This window comes from Podarcis filfolensis (genome assembly GCF_964270895.1).
Source record: "Podarcis filfolensis genome assembly, chromosome: 4".
Taxonomy (NCBI): domain Eukaryota; kingdom Metazoa; phylum Chordata; class Lepidosauria; order Squamata; family Lacertidae; genus Podarcis; species Podarcis filfolensis.
In genome coordinates this window covers 44,962,269-44,984,137 of record NC_139607.1, presented here as the reverse complement: position 1 = coordinate 44,984,137, position 21,869 = coordinate 44,962,269, and the positions used below count along the sequence as shown (strand labels likewise).

At 40.3% G+C, this 21,869-nt stretch overlaps 1 protein-coding gene across 19 annotated transcripts in view; it reads left to right on the top strand.

Annotated features, from left to right (window-relative positions):
• The window catches only part of DMD (dystrophin), a 953,416-nt gene that overhangs the window by 479,149 nt on the left and 452,398 nt on the right, over window positions 1-21,869 (top strand). For all 19 annotated transcript variants that reach the window (XM_083612216.1, XM_083612211.1, XM_083612219.1 and 16 more), the window contains 2 exons: window positions 1,823-2,017; window positions 6,277-6,449. In XM_083612216.1, coding sequence (XP_083468342.1) covers window positions 1,823-2,017; window positions 6,277-6,449 — 368 coding nt within the window. The remainder of the gene's footprint in view (window positions 1-1,822; window positions 2,018-6,276; window positions 6,450-21,869) is intronic.

Sequence of the window (21,869 nt, the reverse complement as noted above, 5' to 3'; positions counted from 1 at the left end):
ATTTTTAAGGAAATCAACCCTGAGTGCTCACTGGAAGGACAGATCGTGAAGCTGATGCTCCAATACTTTGGCCACCTCATGAGAAGAGAAGACTCCCTGGAAAAGACCCTGGTGTTGGGAAAGATTGAGGGCAGAAAAAGAAGGGGACAACAGAGGATGAGATGGTTGGATAGTGTTCTCAAAGCTACGAGCATGAGTTTGACCAAACTGCGGGAGGCAGTGGAAGACAGGAGTGCCTGGCATGCTCTGGTCCATGGGGTCACGAAGAGTCGGACACGAATAAACAACTAAACAACACACCACCCTTTTTAACATGCATTATTTTCCCATTGCATCCTTACAGTACCAGCTCAAGACATTTTGTTGCCTGACTCAATTCAAATGTGGTCTTGGCTAAATCCAGTACCTTACTTTACAATTCAGACAATAATTTCTGTCTCTAACTCCTGCACTCATTGCACAGCCTAAATTTGACTTCATTGGCAGAACCAGCATCCCTACCCAGTTTCAGTGTTACCAATGATCCAGTTTATTGAATAATAATAAATTGTATATGCTCCTGAAATCACTTTGAAGTTTCTGATTTACATTCAGGAGATGAAGGACTTCAGAGGAGTGAACAATGGAGTGGTGTTCTCTGTGTTGTGGTGGTGGGATGTGTGTGTGAGTCATGTATATGAGCTGAAAATTGGGAGTGGAGTAGAGCATCCTTACACATCTGCTAGCCCAGTGTTTCCAAAGAGTGCTAGGATTCACTACTAGAAACTATGCATCTGATGTTCATGGGGAATGGACTGTTACAGCATTATAACAAGAGGTACATAGGAAAACTGCCGTCTAATGCATGATAAGAGACCCAATCCAATTTCTACATCCTGGCACTAGTTACTAAAACAGATTGTGTTGCCTAACAAATGGCAACAGACCTGGTTGGAAGTATGCACACTCGTGATTCCCCATCACTCCCTACTTTCCTGGTTTATATTGTCATCTACTGTACACACCTAAAGGACCAAACAGAAACGGTGTAAGATTATACGAAATAATGGCACAAGCTCATGGCTTAGCTGACCTTACCCTTGCCAACTGTTGCAGTTTTTTGTGTGTCCCCCACCTTATTATTTCCCTTTCCCTTTTTGCACTTTGACATGATGTTTGTAGCTGGCATTGTATTGTTATCAAAATCTTAAGAAAAATTATTGAAACATCAACATTGGGGTAAAGAGAGATGTGTGAACCAGTCTTTAATGTGTGGTCAGTGTGTACAATTCAGTCCGTAGTTAAAATTTAGCAAAAAATCAAAAGAATCTTAATAGTTAACACAAGTTAATTTTTGAATTCCAGGTGAAAATCTTGAAATATAAACTCAGATTTTGGAACTAGAGCTAATCATTGTGCTGAAAAACTTGGCACATCTACGTAGCACTTTCAGGAGAGCTTTCCATGTTAGGATTTCCCATCTAGCTTGTATGTTCTTTATTTATAGATTTATATGACTATGCTGCTAGGAAAAGTCTGCAGAAGCCCCATACGCACCTACTCCTCTCACCTTTCATGGTCTCAGAACCATAGTCATTAATGTCCCATAGTTAGCCATCATAGTTAGCCAGATTTACATTTTTGGAGAAGTAAGATAAAAATGCCCTACTATATGAAGCATTAAATATCACAATCAAATGAATTAGCAGGATATGTTTATTATGGTTGTATAATTTGAGGTGGGGTGCTACAAAATGATACACTGTTTATATATTACTATTTTTTAAGTGCAGTGACCATTTTTTGAAACTAAAGGAAAAATTCTGTTGTATATCTATACCAGCAAACAGTTCGTGAGGAGACAACTGTTGTGATGACTGAAGGTATGACTGTGGAAACCTCTTATGTGCCTTCTGCATACCTGGCAGAAATCCTTCGGCTTCTGCAAGCTTTGTCTGATGTTGAAGACCTCCTTAATTCTCCCAGTCTGCAGGGGAGGGACTGTGAGGATCTTGTCAGACAAGAAGAGTGCCTCATGGTAAGACTCAAACAATTTGAATAATTTGAATAATAATTTGAAGGTAATGTACCATTGCACAGTGATATAGTTCACAAAAGCTTATACCATAAGGTGCCAGAAGACTCTGTTGCTTCTCCTTTGGTCAGTTTTTTTCTTTAATTTTCTCTCTTGGCATTAAAAAAAACACCAAAAACCAATTTCCTAAACTAGGTTGCAGTCCTAACTCCACTTACCTGAGAGTTAACACCATTAAAAGGGCTTAGTCCCAGGTAAATGGGGTTAGGAAATACAGGCCATATCTAACGCAACAGCTCTGCTAGTGCAAGGGACTCCCATATGAGCAACAGAACTTACACTCCTGTCCCCATCATTTTCCTATGCCCTTAACATCAGCTTTGGATGGTTGGCGGACCACCGTAGGAGATTTTGGGGCACACGGGAAGAGGACAGCAAACCTTACTAGTTCAGCATGAGATACACACTGACTTAAAAAATGAAATTTAAACAAAAACTAGAAAGAGGACAAATGTACAGAAACAACTACGCAAAGCAGTGGCAACAAAACGTCTTTAGGCAATTTTAAAGGTTTTTTTTGTTAGTAATAAAAAAGAAAATATATAAATGTCAATGTAACAGTAGTGTATATATCCATAAAGAAATGATAAACAATACAGTACAAAGTTATTTGGTATTAATTAAATCAGTCCATAATCATTTTATTTTATGTTGCTCCTAATATATTATTCAATATTTTCTTGAATCTTACGCCCAGATTACTTTTTAAAGTGTATCATGACATTGTTGTTGCTATTCTTCACTAAAAAACAATTACTCTTGCTGATGAGGTTAGATTATGCAAAAATTAGATATTATATAAATTACTGTTATTTGGTCCTTTACTGTTATGTGTTTTCCATGTTGTCAACTGTATTGGTCAGAGAATCAATGGCCCAGCAAAAGGATTAGTAGCAGATGAATGGATCCCCATTAGTACTCTTTAATGTCACACATTTGTGCATCTTAGTATGAATTATTTCCATAACCAATCACTTGTTATTCCACATGTATTTGATATTATTGTAGCTGACACCAACTTTAATGATACTGATTAACATGGTTACAAGTAACTATTGCTGTAGGTTTAATTTAACTGAACTATTAAAATGTCAAGAGATGGTAGTTGTGGGCACAGTTCCATCTTCCTCCGAAATAAATCTTTCACAGTAGCCAAATAGATCTTACAGATTCATATGCTTTCGTAAGGGATATAGTTTTGATCTGAGCTTCGTAATGAATGAATATTTATTTCCTGGTAAAATCATTCATCATTGTCATTATCCTGGAATAAAAATAGAAACATGGCACATAAATTGTATAGCTGCTGGTTGGAGAAGGTTTAAAATTAAATTGTGGTTGATTTTTTATCCCTAGTAGATTCACATGAATCAAATTTCAAGACAGTAGTAGTTGGAAGTATGTTTTAAAGTCTTTTGTTAACTGTTTTTTGATAGCATGTTTAATTAATACCCTTTTATGGGAAACTGAAACTGGTCCCGAGTTAAATAGTCTCATCAATAGCCATCAGTTGCAGCCAAGGTTATGGAATCAGCTTAGGGACCCTGGTTTCCATAGAACCCAATACATGGCCCTATGAGGACTAAGTTTTAGGTTGTCTGCAAATGGGATTTTGCTGATCAACCACTGAATCTGCAGCCCTGTTGTTCACAGTAGTGGAAGGTGACAGAGGCAGACTGATCAGGCCCAATGTCATCATGTAGCCAACTGGGGATCCCGAAAATTCTGGAGTCCCACCCTCTCTCTGCTCTCAGAATGCCCTGATTTGGGACTTTCCTCTGGAATGAATACCGCCAGTGAGCTACCTGCCTTCCCACACATTTGGTGGCTGGCAAGAGGCTAACTGAGTCTTAAAGAGCTGGGCAAGGGACATCTCCACCTAATCTCTCCTGCACTGTGTAAGGGGTTTTTGGATTGTTCTGCTTGTTAAGTGAGAACATAAACCAAGCGGGCAAAAATAATCGGAGTAGCCTTTCCATCCTTATAAAAATACACAGTATATTGCTATGGTATATATCAGAGGCGGATTTAGGGGAGTGTGACTGGTTTGGTCACACTGGACAACTGTGATGGAAGAATGGAAGGCGAGAGACAGGGGTGCTGAATTTGGGCATTGCACAGGCTGCTGATGAAATTTGAGACCCCTTGGTCTGCCACTGTGTGTGTGTGTGTGTGTGTGTGTGTGTGAGAGAGAGAGAGAGAGAGAGAGAGAGAGAGAGAGAGAGAGAGAGATCCAGAATCTTCTTCCTGAAAGAACCAGCCATCAGTCTTCATGTTCCCCAGTAGGGTAGTGTTAACACTGTGCTCTTCCTATGATTTGCTCATTGTTTTCCTGTGTGTTATATCCTCATAACAACACTGTGACATATGTTAGACTGAAAAATAGTGAGTTGCATGCAAAAGGTACGTTCCTCTGACAGTGACTGGCCTAAGTGATCATTCAGTAAGTTTCATCAGTGAATAGTGAACCTAGGCTACTCAATTCTAGTAGAACATTTCTAGGCTGGTGGTTTACTCAATCATTGATAAATCAGGCCAGGAATACGTTAATAAATGTTGTTTTCCATAAGGATTATTTCTGACAGCACATAGCATTTGTAGGTGAATAGAAATCTCCACTAAAAATGTCAATTCCAGATAATTATAACCCTTTGTCTCTGCCTTGGCTGTGATTTTTGTCCTTATCCCCAAAGATTATATATGTAAATCCACCAGTTCTCCTTACGAATCCTCACCATTTCTGTTTATGCTAGATATTCATTAATCACGCTAAACCTTTCATTCTCCCAGCAAGAATGCATACATAATCCTCTTTAAATGTGCTGGATTTATGAAAGTTGTAGCAAATATTATGATTCATAGTTCTAGTACATATTTAAGACTGTGATTAAGTAGTGGATCTTTTTCTCTCATTCATGAATGGTACAAGCTGTGCTTCTCTCATTTATGATATCAATATAAAAACTGAAATATGATTACAGATTTGGTATTCATTCCAGAACAATGCCTCATCCTGTAGATATTTTGTTTTCTAAAAATATATTTGCATTTTTGTAAAAGAAATGCACATCTGGATTCTATCAAATAAGCCCAGGAAAGAACTGAGGAACTCAATTTTAGAAATGAAGTCTAAATGGTAAAGTTTAAAATAGCCCTTCCCCGTAGCTGAGCAAAACCCAATTAACCACAATCCATAGAACCAATGTGAATGAATACACTTTCCAACCTGATTTGGATGCTTGGCACACAAATTTCTGAAAAGCCAAATTACTAGAGAATTTTGTTCTTAACTGTCAGAGAGAGGCAAATTTTAGGAAACAAAAATAAATGGCCATCAAAATTCCTTTGATTTGATTTCACTTTCAAGAGCAATGAAATTGATACAGTTCCCAAGCGCTATTGCCACTTCATCTGCTAATGGGCTTCTCTAAGCCTTTCTTTCTTCATTCTTAAAATGAAATCAGAATGCACTTTTCCTAGCCAGTTTACAAACACACTGATGGCATCTAAAGCAGTTTAAACATATTTCTGCTCTGCAAATACATGCCTGTCTGAGGAGAGCCAGTGCCCGCAGTGCCAGTGGCTGGCCACTGAGAGTGGGAGCTGAGAAGGGCACCCAGCAGAACTGGTGCCAGGATGGGGGCACGGATAGTGGCAGGGAGAAGGTGTCTCCTGCCCCATTGGTCAATCAAAGGCTGCCTTCCCTTGCTCCAGCAGTAGCCCAGAGCAAGAAAAGGCCAATCTATCTATTTTGCGGTGACCTGAGTAAATATGGTTCCACACGAGTATGGGGTGCATAAGGGGTGCCTTTACTCACACATGCATTCTCTCTCTCTCTGACACACACTCACACACAGAACGTTAAACAAGCCATTTCTCCTTTGCCTCTTATATTAGACCTTTCCACTAAACCTCTCCACCAAAACCCCCCTCACTTTTCTTTTACTCCCCAAGTCCATTAATTTCCTCTCACACACACACTCCAGGGCTATAACTCCCTCACACTACATCCCTAGTATCTTCTTTGCATTACTACTCACAGCTTCACCTCTCATACAATCACAGGCCTATATTCATTATTCAATCAAGAGCTAGAAGTATTATACGTCTGCTACATATTTTAGACAAAAGCTTGCTGCTTCTTTTCAATTGTGTCTGATACTCTCTTTTCATCTTTTGTGTTGCTTAACATGGCATTGCAGAAAATTAAAGACAGCCTAGGGAGATACTCAGGACAGACTGAAGTTATTCGCAATAAGAAGACTGCAGTTTTAAAAAGTGCCACACCTGGAGAAGCTGGAAGGATACAGGAAAAGCTGACACAGCTTACTTACCAGTGGGAAAAAGTTAACAAGATGTATCAGGACCGACAAACGTAAGTAGCTTATTTACAGTTGTTCATTATCTTAACAAGCCTCATTAGTATTTGGCTTACATTGTGTAGTGGCACCTTTGAATATTCTCTGTGGAAAATATTTTGCTGATTTTGGATTGAATCTGTCTTAATATGTGGATGGTCTTGGTATTTCTCTGTGGATAATGTATTCATACAATCATTTGACTAAAACTAGATTAATGCACCTCACTGTTTGTATTATTGCAACCAAGCTAATATAGATATCTTCCTCAACAAAGAGGCTATTGTTTTTCTTACTTTTTGGGATGATAGAATAATAAGGGGGGGGGGAAAGGAGGAGTGGGTTTGGAAAAGTAGTTCGGGTCTAGCTGTCACTCTTAAGACATAGCAGTTTCTTTTGTGATAGAAGCCACTGTGTACCTGTAATTATTTAATTATAAATGGTGCTTTTGGAAGCACTCTATAAAATATGCACAGATTGTTGCAATCATAGTGAATTTTGGTGGAAGGAGTTGGGTGAAAAGAAGGCTGTATCTTTATAGAGATTAATCATGACAGCAAATAGTTTGGCAATGTATCATGAGGAACTTGAGAACGGTATTGAGGAAGTCCAGTGATAACCCAGGGCCAACCGCAAGGTAAAACATTGAGGCAGAAGAAAGCAGAGGCCAGTGCAGTTTGGCCATTGTTGCCTTTAAGTCACCATTGCTTTCTAAGTGTAACACTGGGAAGTGCACTAAACCTCAAGGTTTCTTCATGAAGCCCTGCCTAGTTTAGTGGATTATAGAAGTCTCTTCCCATTTCTCACTTCTAAGTAAGACTGGAGTACCTGGCTGCTGTAAAGGCATCAGTTGCAACATGAGAAGTACAGATGTCTGAATACAAATATCCTGCTAGTGTGCTTGCACCATGCGGACCTTGCCACCACCTTGCCCCTTCCCTTCTCCCTCCTGGTAAACTACAGCAACACTGGTGACATGAGGTCAGTTAAGAACTGCTGCCCTGGCGTAGTAACTACTCTGTCTGTATATATGATGTGTGAATGGAGCTATTAATGTTGGCTTCTTTGTACTAAATGTGGTCCATGATATCATGGTACTCATGTCATGTATCACAGTATTTGCTATGGCAGACAAGATAATCTATTGATGAGAATCTAAAGTAGCCCTAAAATGTGAATACTATTAATTAAAATGTGGTTGGTGGATTTAAATTTTGTCTTCTAATTATTGTTATACTGATAGTAAACACAATAAAAAGGGACACACTCTTAAATTTAATTGCCATTATTCAAAGGCAAAATTCTATAGCAGTAGCAGCAGGGGCTATATTGTTTCAATATAGGAGTGATTTTTCAGAAGTGTTTAGTGTTTGCATTTTGTTGCATGAAACTTTGATGTGCTTTTGGCGAGCAAGGGTAGTAATCAGTGTAGAATATAATAATAAGAGTATATTGTTTCACCATTGAACAACAAATATTTAACACATGTAAGAACAACTTTATATCAGATGTGTTAAAATGAACTGCAAATTATATTCCACACTGTAGATGTGCATAGAAGTGTATTTTATTAAAATGCAATCTGTATCTAGCTCATGTTTTGGTTCATTCTTTGATATTTCTCTCCCCCTGCTTTCTCCCAGTGTGATACATTAAACAGCTAACCTTGTATTGGCTTCCTTTAGCTCGTTTAGGCTGTAATCCTATAAAAACTTGCCTGAAAGTAAGTCTCATTGAGTTTTCTTCTGACTAGACATGCATAGGAATGCATGAAATGACTACTGGACTGAGCTGAGAAGATAATTTGGAACTGGGAAAAATATGCCATTAATCCCCTATATGTCATTGCTGTTTGGCCTCCTCTTCTAAAGCGCAACTTAGAGACAGATGTATGATCTGGGAAGGTTTCCAGGTTCTCTCTTTGTGTGTGTTTCCCCCTTTTTAAATTAGACAACTTGGCATTGTCTGCATTATGCAGGATTCTTCTGTTTGTCTCTGTGCCATCTGTGGCAGTGAAAATGAGTTATATTTGCCTCACATGGTGAGGTGCTCACCAAGAGAATAACAATGTTTTCTCAAAGCTTAGCCTCAGACACCTTTTTGCTCTCTGCTAAACAAAAAGGAATTCTGTGATTTATATTATTATCATCACCATCATCATCATTATCCCTCTTGCTAGATTCCTCTGGCAGTCTGCAAGGGGGGCGGGGCAGCAAATCTAGGAAGTAGGGCTTTTGGCTCAGCCTTATTTATTGAATATCTATTATTTAAACACTCTTGCCCAGATAACACAAAAACTGTAAACCCTGATTTACCCCTTCCCAAAAATACCCTCCCCAAAATACCTCCAGGACTTATTTTGTTGATCTAGTAGTTACTCTAGCATATCATATGGTGATCTAGCATATCATATGGATGTGCTACTGCTGTCACATGCTGACAGCTTCTAGTAGCCACAGATAAGAGTTGAGTGCAGGGTGGGGACCAGAGATGGTATGAGGTATGAGCCACTCGTGGAGGAAGGGGGTGTGGTGGGTGCGGTTCGCCTTGGGTGTCATCCCTGGGGGGGTGACATTGCCGTCCCGTCCCCTGGGATGCTTGCCCTGCCCCCGGGTGCACAGCATGTGCGCTACTCTGGGTGCCGGAGCAGCTAGCTCCACCTCTGGTATGAGCAGAGCCAGTCCTGCCACTAGACACGGAGAGGCCACTGTGTCAGGTTGCTGAAGTCCTCAAGGTGGCACCTCTGTGGGCTCCCAGTCTAGCTTGCCACCGCTGTCACTAGTGGAGAAGTGGAGCCAGCATCAGTGCCAATTTGGGGTAAGATCTCACCTCAAATTGCATAAGATCTTGCACTATTTTGATCTCACCCCAAGTTGGTGTTGATGGCAGTGGTTCTTCTCTGCCGGCAGCAGATGCAGCAGATTGCACAGGGCAGGAGGTGGCGGTGGCAGAGGTGGCGGTGCAGGCGGCGGCAGCAGTGGCAGGGCAGCACTCAGGTGGTGAAACAAGACATGCCACCCCTGGGTATGAGGCAGAGATTCTGTGCTCATTTTTTAAAATTGAAAATGCATTAAATTACATGGCGATGTTCCAGGTAAAGGTTCTTCATATTGGAGCACAAGAATATTAATGTATGTATGGGCTCTTGCCATCAGCACTTGAAAGGGTCTTACCAAGATGCAAAGCAAAAATGCAGTTTATTTCTTAGCTGACTGTTAACAAAGTAAGTACCAGAAGACACTGAAGCATAAAATGTTAAATTGCATGAACTTTCATTTTGTTTTCTGGTTTAATCTTTTTCTTGCCATAGTGTCACTTTTGCTGTCACTATTTTACTGGGCTGTTCTGGAACGTGGCCGTGTCCCTGAAGCCATCTGTGTTTTTCTGAGAATCATCTGAGCTGCACAGAAATGCTTGGGAAAACGGAGATTAAGGCACACAATATGGCCTCTAGCACTTCGCTTCTAGTTATAAGAAGTGGAAGTATCATTACAATTCTGCCCTTGAGACATGGATCAAGAACCTTGCCAACCTGCATTTTTGATGCTTAAACTTCAGGATTGGTTTTAGAAACGGTGGCGCTCTCCTCCCTTGTGCTTTCAGATTCAATTTTTGTGTTAGTCACTTTAGTGTACATATATATTTTTGCATTTCAGTACAATATCCTGTGTTAAAATGTTTTTCAAAGGAGTAAGGAATTAAGCATATAGGTGATTCCATTCTAGTGAGCAAATACAATAACATCAAAATATCAATGAGTGAGTGAGACCCTTTTGTTTGCTTCTGCTTTTCCTGTTAAAAAAAAAGCATTGCTGTTTCTCTGTACTGGTCTGACTATTATTTCATAAATTATGCAAGTAAACAATGTTTTCAACATGTAGGCCAATTAGTTTATTTCTGGCAATTGCCACCATCCCATTCTACCAAAATAAACAGGCTAGTTGACAAACCATCAATTTGTTAAATAAAACAAATGCAATCTAAAGAATACTGTTGGTTTTATGCTACAGATTATTGCATTTTCAGTGCATAGCAAGACTGGCATAATGAGGTCAGAGTGGGCACCATAATTCACCAAAGGTAAATACTTAGCTTATAGTTTGTGGTCAAATAGCAGCAAAATGTGATTAACAATTAGAATTGTCAACAAAATTCATTATTCCCTTGTTTGGAATACAACCTTTAGTACAAATTTCTAATCTGACGCAAGAATTAGAAGCCTATATTGCTAATACTTCTCTGCTTCGGACTGTAATCTGAGATGGAAAAGAACTTTCAGATGTATTCTACCTCATAATAACTCACTCATTTCCAGTGCCTCTCCATACCTGGCTATTGTAGATGCAGCTACTGCAGGAAGTAGGCTTCTCTTTCCCCCTCCCTGTGTGCATATGGATCACTATTACAGCAGCAACCCATGTGTTGGTGCCTTTGAAAATGCATGGGCTCCTGCTGCCTTAGGAGTTAAATATTTTTCCAAGAGGGACGGGGAAGAAAGAAGGTATTACATAGGAAGTGGGACCAGTAACTTGAAGATGGAACCATCGGGTTAAGTTCTACTTCCATGTATTTGTTCTACAGCTGGAGGGGAATGCATGGCAGGAGAGACCCACCTGTGCATTCTACAGACACTATCCTTGTGTTCAAAATCACCAATCCCAACACTAATCATTAAAGGGGTTGGCTCATCTTCATTGTCCTTCATTCCTTAGAGTTGCGCCCTGATCTCAAACCTACTTTGATTATCTGTTTCCTTGTAAAACATGAATTAGCTCTCCCCTTCCAGGTGTCACCATCTTGTATCTGTTCTGTTGGCCGCTGCTTTTACACAAGTTACTTCAATGACTAAATCTTCTTCTTGTGAGTTGCTGAAGGCACTCCCTCATTACATTATTATTTTATTAATCATAATGTCAGAGAAAGATATGGAATCATTTGGCTTGATGTGAATAAGCTTTCTTTGCTATTTCTAAGTGCTTGTCGTCCAGGAACAACTACTATACGAAACAGCATGATGAGATTCTTTGCAAGTTGGTGGGCTGGTGCTCTTAACTGATGCACCAGCCATAACCTATGCCAATTCCCCAAAAGGCTTCTCCTTGCCAACAGACATCATAGTAATCTTAACTGGATTGAGGCTAAGCCATGTGGCTGATTTCCAGGCCCTTCTCAACCATGCCAAAAATGGAGAAAGCATGGAAGCAGAAAAATCGGATAGTAAACAGGAAAAGATTCATTGATATGCAGTCAGATAGCAATCTTGCCCAAATCATTTATGCAGATACAAATCTGAGAATTTGTTTCTAATTGCAATGTTAGTGCTTGCTTCCACTAATTCATCTGTGACAGACTTTCCCCCCTTCTTTCTAAAAGACTTGGTGCAGAATTTGTTGGACTGCCACACACCCAGCTTTCCTTATTTTCAATGCTTTATGAATATTAAATAGTAGCAGTTATATGCCATGCTAGGCATATAATAGTTTAAGATGAAGGGATAGGAGTGTCATATTCTAATTATTGAACTTATTTGTTGTAACTGATTTTGTTGTTTTGGGGACTAAGAATATTAGATCAGAAAATATGTTTATAGGTTAGACATTGGTGATTTGGCTTTTTTCTTTTCACTAGTACTATGTTTTCTTTATATTAATAGCTGCATGAGTTAATCAAATCCCATGTTTTGTCTTCTTCATACTGGTGCCTCAATAAGATGCATATTGTGTTTGACTCTTGCTTACTTGGAGAAACATTATTCAAAAGTTATCTGTTTTGTCCTTATCTAAAAATTTAAATCCCTTTTTAAAAAATTTTAAAAATTGGTATATTTTGTTCAGTTGTTTGGAAACTTTACAACAAGGTTGGGGACACTGGCCCTTCAAGAATGGTGGAAATACAACTCCCAGCATCCATTATCATTGGCCATGCTGGTCATGAGGGCTAGACATCAGCAACATCGAAAAGACTACCCAGGAAAAACCACAATCTTATACCGATGGAGCCTGTTCTAATTGTAATGTGGGTGGGTGGGTGCATTAAACTGCAATTAGGGTTGCCATACATCCAGGATTTCCCGCCATGCCCTCTTTGTGGGGCCAGCACCCCCATCCACACAGATTTTTGCATTTTGGATTAAATGTCCACAAGTAAGCCCTACCTTTATGCATCACCAAGGACTAAGCCCTGTTGAACTCAATGGAACTTGCTTCTTAATAGACATGTATGGGATTGCAGTGTTAGTCATTGAATCAGAACAGCAGTAGTGTTCCCCCCGCCCCAGCCTGTGGGTCTCATTCTCTTATGAGCAACCTTCCGAGGGGGTGTGTGGCATGCCAGTGATGGATGGGGTGAGAGGCAAAGGTGGACAGAGCAATGAATATGAAATTTACCTTTGTACATTAGTCTGGTTCCCCTCACCCCCATCACCCTCTATCTATCTATCTATCTATCTATCTATCTATCTATCTATCTATCTATCCATCTATCTATCTATCTGCACATACAACCTCTGTTTTCTATCCATACATGCAAAAAACATTATCAGACTTCAAGAGCAGAAACCAGACAATAACACCCAAGAAGGGTATAAACCAGGACCAGTGCGGCCTGGAGAGAGTAGGTGTGGCTAAGGAGGGGGGTATGGCCTTGGAAGAGATCCAAGGAGCAGATAGAGAGTAATGAATGGTCATATTTGACCCCTGGGCTTGAGGTTATCCATCACAGTGGTAGACTAATGTTCAGCTAGACATTGCAGAATGAGTGGGTTATTGTCAACAATGGGGCTGTAAATTGTTTAGACAATACAACTGTAAATAATACTGCTTCCCCTGTGGATAAACTTTACTTTACAAAAAGATGCAGTGATTTTGTAACCTTATGTTCATTTCACAATCTGCATTAATCTTTCTCAGCTCTGCCTGATGCGACTGTAAGAGACTCATAAATGTCACACCACATTTTTAACTCTCATAGTTTCATATTTATGTCTCAAACAAAGCCAGTTATTTCTTTATCACCTAAAGAAAATATTTTATATTATTTAAGACTGTGAATTTATAAGTGGGATTTTTAAAAAAAAGAATTGCAGGGAATCCTTGGATACAATGAAAAACAATTTCTTATGTCAGACTTGATTTGCTAGTCAGGTTTTTTTTTAGCAGGGTTTCATCTTCATCAGTTTTGCTGTTTTAATAAAAGTCTTGGCAGATAGTAAGCTGTTGAGTTTTCACAATATGTCACTCCACACTGGAGCCAATTCAGGGACAGGATTTCCTCTTGGTGGTATCCCATTGTCTAATGAGAGGGTTTATCTCATTATCTTAGTATCAGTGGCAGAATGGCTTAATTTTGCAAAAACAACCAGAAAGGTTTTTTTGGGGACGGGGTAGGTAGTGGGTCACAACAGGGAGGTTAGCACTTCCCTCACCAACAGGATTCTCCATGAATTTAAGGACAATGAGGTTTTTAAAAAGCTAAATGTTCTAACCTACCGGTAATTTCCTGTCTGTGGTGGGGAGAATGAGAATGTGCGTGTGTGCATGTGTGTGCAGTTTTTATATTGAATAAGAGAATATACTTCAGCATAGCCTCCCCTTGTTTGGGCCCTGTCTAATGCTGCCAGGTGAGCCCCAGAGGATTGGTTCTTGAGTTGGAAGTGTTCCCCACCCTCGTATAAAATTCTAACATTTACCCTTCTATCCCTCCAAATGTGGATTCATGATATTTAATTTGTTGTTGTGCATGCTAATAGAATGGCCTGGTTGGAATCCTGTAGTTCTAATTATGTTTTAGTGAACTTTGAGATGCCATGTCCTTTGGCTAGCACAATAAAAGTTTATGTTTTTATTTAGTAAACTATGGTTGGTTTTGAATAATTTGTCATCTCCCTGAACCCATTGCTCCCTGTTGCACCATTTATCTGTTGTATCACTTCGTATCACTTTTCATTCTTTCCCAGCACTAGGTAGCACACCCCTGTGAACATTAACAAAAGATCATTGTTTATCACATGGTCTATATATGAATGCTTGTAAACACTCATGGACACTCAGAGGAACAGACATCACTTCTGCTGCCTCTGCCACTTGGTGGAGGAGTAAAGGGAGGCAGTGGAGCAGACACTCAAGTTCTACATCAGTGTGTCCTTTCACACTGAAGTAAGGACTGAGATTACAGTATCCCCTGTGGCCAGGGCCATCTTAAGCATATCCGGCACCGTGGTGCAAATATTTCTCCACACACACCCCGTTTCCCAGAGTTGTCAACCTTCTTTAAGGGGGGAGGACACTCGGTCCGGCTCATTTACATCACATGGTCCGACGCACGCTCAGTGCTGCATGTAAGAGGCGCCCAGATCACAGCCAAGACGGCCTCCCGTGCCCTTCTGCGAAGCCTCCCTCTAAGCAGCCGGCACCCCTTACCTCCTCCTGTCCGGGGAAGTCCATGCGACAGGAGGGCCAACAAGCAGATCAGGTGGCTTGCCGGCTGTCCCATCCTTGCTCAGTGCCGGGATTGCATAGGGTGCTTTCCTGCTCCGCTCGCAGACTCTGTAGGGAGGCGTGCAGGTAGTAACGTGGCCAGAGAGGGGCCGGAGAGACACGCCTGCCCCCAATTGCACCCAGGCAGCCCCGGTGGGAGGGGACGCAAAGGGGCTTCCCTGAGCCGAACACAGCACACTCTGATGGGCGGCTGAGAGGAAGGGAGCGTGCCCTGATTCTCCTTCTCGGACACTCAGCCTGTGGCGCCCTCCAAATTCTGGTGCCCTGGCGCCCCGCGCCACTAACGTCTATGGGTAAGACACCCCTGCCTGTGGCAAAAAGATGCTATTCATATTGTTTTCTGCCTTGGAGAAGGACATTTCCCCAGTGGTGAGCAGTGCCATGCTCAACTGCTTGCAGCAAGCAATGAGCAGGGTCCTGAGCTCATCTCACAAAGGTGTCTGTGGATTCAAACAGACTTTTTGGATGCTTGCAACATCCCCTATGCAACACTATAGCTTGCAGTATCTGGTTTTGTGGGGAAAGAGAGCTTAAGTAAATTAAGGATTCTACTCAGAATTCTCCATTCTGAGGCATAAAATAGGGATTTATTTCAGGTTATATGTTGTTTTGGAAAACTTTGTAAAGTGTCACTGTAACAAAGCAAAGATTTCTGCTTTGTCTAGCACCTTGATCCTAACATATGCACTTGTGTGTGGCTGAACATGATTTGTAGCAGTGAATCCTGTGACTTTGGGTACTTTCCTTGAAGTCAGTTATTTGAGAATGCTCCAGATGAAAGGAATGGGTGTTCAGTGAATGTTTGGTTTGAAAGGAACCCTTTCTCTTTCATTTCAGGATTAGACTGAGTGACAAATGTGTCTAATTATATAATTGTTCTCTTTTCACAAATCACCTGCCCTTCCTAGAAAATACATTTTCCATCCTCATTGTTAGATAGCATATATAGGAAACAAACATACCATAAAAAGGGAGTTTAGGATGTGAAAAGCTTTACAGGATTTGCTGCTGGTTTAGTAAAGGAAGTTCTATACAGTAAGAGAAAATTGCAATTAGTTTCTAACAGCATAATGAAATGTAATATCAATATTTTTATTATTTGGAATGCCCTGTATTCTTTACATCTATTTTATAACAAAATAATAGATTTAGTATATAACTAAGGATGATACGTTTGATTTTACAGGCTCACAGCAGTCATCAATCTAAAACGAACCCTCATCAATGTTGAATATATTCCTAAAGATAGAGGCAGATTTTAGTTTTAATTGTCTGAATTTCTTTTGCGTGTGTTCCAGTTTTTCAGAACATCAGTGGCAGTAGAAGTCAGATATTGTGAACAGATTATGCACACAATAAAAAACTTACAACATGAGAGGTTTAGACAATTAATACTTTCCTGCATAGCGACTTGCTTATTTATTGCTTATTTATGTAAAGCCTTTTACCCAGCTCTTTGGTTGTAGAAGCTCCAGAGCAGTTTACATAGGGTAAATAAAAACAAATAGTTCCTGCAAGCATTCTTACAATGTAAAAGACACGTCAATAGGGCGGGGGGGGGGGGGGGAGATGAGAAGGGAAGAAAACAACAAGCAAACTCGGGTACCGGTTAAATTTAGGGAAAGGAACAGTTGGTCTTTCAGTATGAAGGTATGACTGTTCGCTGGGGGAAACATCATAGCTCAGTAGTACAGCATCTGTGTTGCATGCAGAGGTTCCCAAACTCAATCCTCAATAGTTTCAACTACAGCTGGAGGGGGGAGGCCTCCTGTCTGAAATCCTGGAGAGCTGCTGCTAGTCCGTGTAGATAATACTGAGTTAAATAGACTAATTGTCTGACTCAGTATAAGGCAGGTTACTACGTTCCTGTGACCCTGCTGATTCCTATCCTTCCTTCTGTTTCAGCCTAATATTATGGCTGCTGGCATAAAATAGGTGAGAGAAGGAGAAGCCAAGTCACTTAACAGTTATTAGTACAATTGATTTGTTAAGTTAAACATGGGTTGTGTGAAACATACTCATTTGTAGTTGTATTTATGCAATTGTATTTATGGAATTAGAGACGAATAGTGTGGTGGCTAGAGGGACGCGGGTGGCGCTGTGGTGTAAACCATTGAGCCTTGGGCTTGCTGATCGGAAGGTTGGCGGTTCGAATCCCCACGACGGGGTGAGCTCCTGTTGTTCGGTCCCTGCTTCTGCCAACCTAGCACTTTGAAAACACCTCAAAGTGCGAGTAGATAAATAGGTTCCACTCCGGCGGGAAGGTAAATGGCGTTTCCATGTGCTGCTCTGGTTTCGCCAGAAGCGGCTTAGTCATGCTGGCCACATGATCTGGAAAAACTGTCTGCAGACAAACGTCGGCTCGCTCGGCCAGTAAAGCGAGATGAGCGCTGCAACCCCAGAGTCGTTCACGACTGGACTTGACTGTCAGGGATCCTTTAGCCTTACCTTTACCTAGTGTGGTGGCTAAGTTTGCTAACAACACAAATTATTCCAGGTGGTAAAAACAAAACAGAGTTGTGCGTGCCGTGCTTCAAAAAGGTTTTTTCCAAACTGGGGAAATGGGAATTAAATTTGCAGATTCAATGCAAGCAAGAAGAAAGTGATGCATATTGGGGCAAAATAAATACATCCTAATTTCAAATGTGATCTAGACTGGAAGTGGTCTGGTTCACACATCATAGTAAGTCAAACTGTGGCCTACCAAGGCCACACAAATGTGGCTTACAGAAAGCAGCATGCAACTTCTTTGTATAAGCTAAGTCAAGCTTTGGCTCAGTATGTCGTCTGAACCTGGGCTCATAGTTAAACTTTTTCCTTCTTAACCACGATCTGCTCTGACATTTAGCTTAGCTTTATGCGTGAACATGGCCCGTGTCTGACTAGAAAAGTGATCTTGGGGTTTCAATTAACAGCTTGATTAAAATTTGACCCATTGTGTGACAGATGTGGAAAACCATGACAGGGATCAAAAAACAAACTGCCAACATCATAATGCATTTATATAAATCCATAATGTGACCGTGCTTGGAATACTGTGTAGTCATGTGTTTTGGTTGCTTCACTTCACAAAGGATATTGCATGACTAGAAAACATGCAGAGAAATACACACAAAATTATCAAGGGGCTGGAGCTACTACCATATGTGGAATGGTTGCAACATTTGTGACTTTATAGTTTAGTAATAGGGAGTATGAAATAGGTACAGTGGTACCTCGGGTTACATACGCTTCAGGTTACATACGCTTCAGGTTACATACTCCGTTAACCCAGAAATAGTACCTTGGGTTAAGAACTTTGCTTCAGGATAAGAACAGAAATCATGCTCCGGTGGTGTGGCAGCAGCAGGAGGCCCATTAGCTAAAGTGGTGCTTCAGGTTAAGAACAGTTTCAGGTTAAGTACGGACCTCCGGAACGAATTAAGTATTTAACCTGAGGTACCACTGTATATAAAACAGTGCAAAGTCCAGAGAAATAGGGTTTTTTGAAATTAAATTGTGGGATATTCAGGACAGACAAAAGAAAACATTTATTCACACTATGTATAGTTAAACTATGGGATTCATTACCACCAGAGGTGGTGATGACTGCCAACTTGGACAGTACTCACTAAAGCATCCTGCATTCAGACAACAAGTCTTGGATGATAGAACTCCTTTATGAGCTAAACAGGTTCCCCGCTCCCGAAGAAACATTTATGTGGTGTTCCCTATTCCACAGCAATTCATCTCATTCTTCATATGTTTGAATCAAAACATATGGCTCAGTGTTTGGACCTGCTTTATGATTTTGGATAGAAGGATAAATTACCTAGCTGCTTCTGTGGAAATGAAGGAGATCCAGTTCAATTGCTTGCCTCATCATGCACAAATCTTGTGGCTTCAAGCTTAATTCCAGAAGGAGCCCTTCTAAAACTACTTTCATTCAAAGTGAGATCAAAGCATAGCTGGGAAGATTAATTACTATATCTTGGAGCTTTTAGCACCCTAAAACCCAATGCATATTTTTGTGTGCTGAAGTTGAACAAAGTTTGAAGGTCACTTTTAAGACGAATGATACATTGTTCCTATTGTCACTGCCAGTCCTTTTGTTTGAACCATCGTTTTAGTTTTAAAGAAAACTAATGTGAAATAGAAAAAAAGTCATAGATTGGAACTGTTTAAAATGCATATCTTTCTAGGGGTGTGAAAAGAAACTGTTCCTGAAAATTGGTGAGAGGAAGGATAATAGGAAGAGTGTGACGCATACCACACTTAATGACTATACAAAGTGGCAAGGGGGTTTGATTTTGGCTTCATCCTTTATAATTTTTTAAGAGCAGTCTGGAGCCACTCACTGGAGTGTGAGGAGCTCTACTACCACCTGATTGCAGCACAGGATGATACATCATGTTGTCCTCCGTTGGGCATGCCAGGAAGTGTGACCAGCTAGTGGGGTTATGGAAATATCAGAAAGCAGTGCAAGGCTTTCATAACAACAGCAATAATAACAACAACTATAATAGACTGTGTGCAGGGGTACTACTTTGAGGCATAGTCCTTTCCCCGTTTATTTTAAATTTATTTTATATAAGAGGATTTATGTATTGCTTAATTATGTACAGCCTCTAAGTGGATTTCATGGAATATATACTGTTACTTTAAAACCCTGGATAAAACCAAATACTGAGCCCCCTCCCTTGATTACTTGAGTGTGTGGTGCCTTTTTGTAATTTTGGTTGCTGCTGTGGAGTGAGGATCCCTTCTGGATGTTTGTCTTCTGAGATGTGTTACTTATTTGTCATTCATTCTCTCTCTTCCTCTCTCACACACCCACACACAAAACAATATTCAGCTATTTATTGCTTGTACAGTGAGCCTGCTTTGCCCTACATTCTCCTTTTCACCAGAGTTCCCTTGACCAAGATTCTTCCCTATGTGTTCTCACTTCCATAGGGTGATGTAGTAGCCCAATGATGAACATCTTGAACTAGGATATGTGTTGTATTTCTAGGGTATGTACCCGGTATATTAGTTGTGATGGAATCTGGGTGGTGCTGTGGTCTAAACCACTGAGCCCCTTGGGCTTGTCGATCAGAAGGTTGGTGGTTCGAATTCCCATGATGGGGTGAGCTCCTGTTGCTCTGTCCCAGCTCCTGCCAACCTAGCAATTCGAAAGCACGCCAGTGCAAGTAGATAAATAGGTACCGCTGTGGCAGGAAGGCAAACAGTGTTTCCATGCACTCTGGTTTCCGTCACGGTGTTCCGTTGCACCAGAAGAGGTTTAGTCATGCTAACCACATAACCCGGAAAGCTGTCTGTGGACAAATGCTGACTCCCTCAGCCTGAAAGCAAGATAAGCTCCGCAACCCTGTAGTCACCTTTGACTGGACTTAACCATCCAGGGGTCTTTTGCCTTTTTTACCTATATTTGTTGTGGTATGCTCTGAATCTTCTTACCTGACATGACTTCAGAAAAGAGCTGGTGGGAGTAATCATCTGGCACTTTCCATTGAATCCAATCGATGTGTTGTAACTTTTGCCACTTCTTTTGCAGGGATGTTATGTGTAATCAGGGTAAAGGAAAACTGACCCAAACCTAACATAGGATTCCACAGAAGTTCAGCTTTTTTCCTAAAACACTTCCAGTTCTGCATACTATAAATGCAATAGTAACAATATATTGGAGTAAATTCATTATGCTTGTGTAATGTTGTGAAATGAATCAGCAAATTCAGCAGTATTCCTATTCCCACCTACGTGACTCAAGAGCTGTTCAGTACAAACCGTATTGTTCTGTAATTATGCAAGTGTGCCAAGTATGGAACTATTACGTCTATAATGATACATGAACTTTTTACGTGAACAATATAAGAGCCTAGATTTGTAAAAGCTGATTGCGTCTCTCTTTTGCAATTTAGATTAGAATATTAAAAAGTAGCAGCTTGCCATATTGTTGTATGATTGCACAATAATCTGTCTTCTATGTACAGTATGTTTCTTCATTCTCACTTTCTCTTTTGAAAATATGGGAAGAGGAGGAAATGAATCTATAATATATACATATGCAAATTTCCAGATTTTTATATGCAAATCTCCAAGGGTTTTCTAGAGTTTCCATATTTTACTTGCACATTTATAGTAAGTAGAATAAATTAGTTACAGTGTAATGTAGTAGAAGAGCATAATCCCATCAATGTGTTCTGGCAGTTCTATAAAGCCCCCAGGAGTGGAAGTGGAGTAGTTTGTCATGTAAGGAAGGGAAAGCATTCAATCTTGACCCAAGAGACAATGTTCAAAAGTAAGAAAGCATTTTAATTTTTTTTTTTTAAAAATGCTTTCCCTGCTTTTTACTGAGTATTTTCCTGGATGCTATAACAGAACTAGTTTTTCTGTTACTGCTCACACCAATCATGCTGTATATTTTGACCACCACATTTACTATAACATGATAGATAAGGCCTATGGGCAGGGCATTTTTTTCATCGACGTCACCAGAACTCAGTTCCTGCACCTCTCAGGTGGGCACTACTGCCATTATAAGAGAACAAGGGAGGTGTTGAGGGTGAGTTCCGGCACCTCTTTTTCTAGAAAAACCTCACTGCCTATGGGTGTTATTATCCATGCATATTAGGTAAATTACAATAGTTTGTATTGTCTTTCCAAGTTCAAACCATGATTTAAACTCCAGTATGTCATGACACAGTACTGTGCATGAAAAACTAGAAATGTACCACATGAATCTTTTTGACAAAACCAACGTTTAGCTCAATCTCTTTCTGTTTCTCTCTTGCCCATTTTATTTTTTATTTTAAAAGTGTTTGAATGTGTGGCTTTTCAATGACTATGACAACGTTTTGTTTGTCTTGTGTGTGCAAAACAGATGGGGGGCACACATCTAGTACAGTTTCTAGTTTTTCCTGTATAGTTAGTGAATGCAACTCACAATACAGTTTGACAATG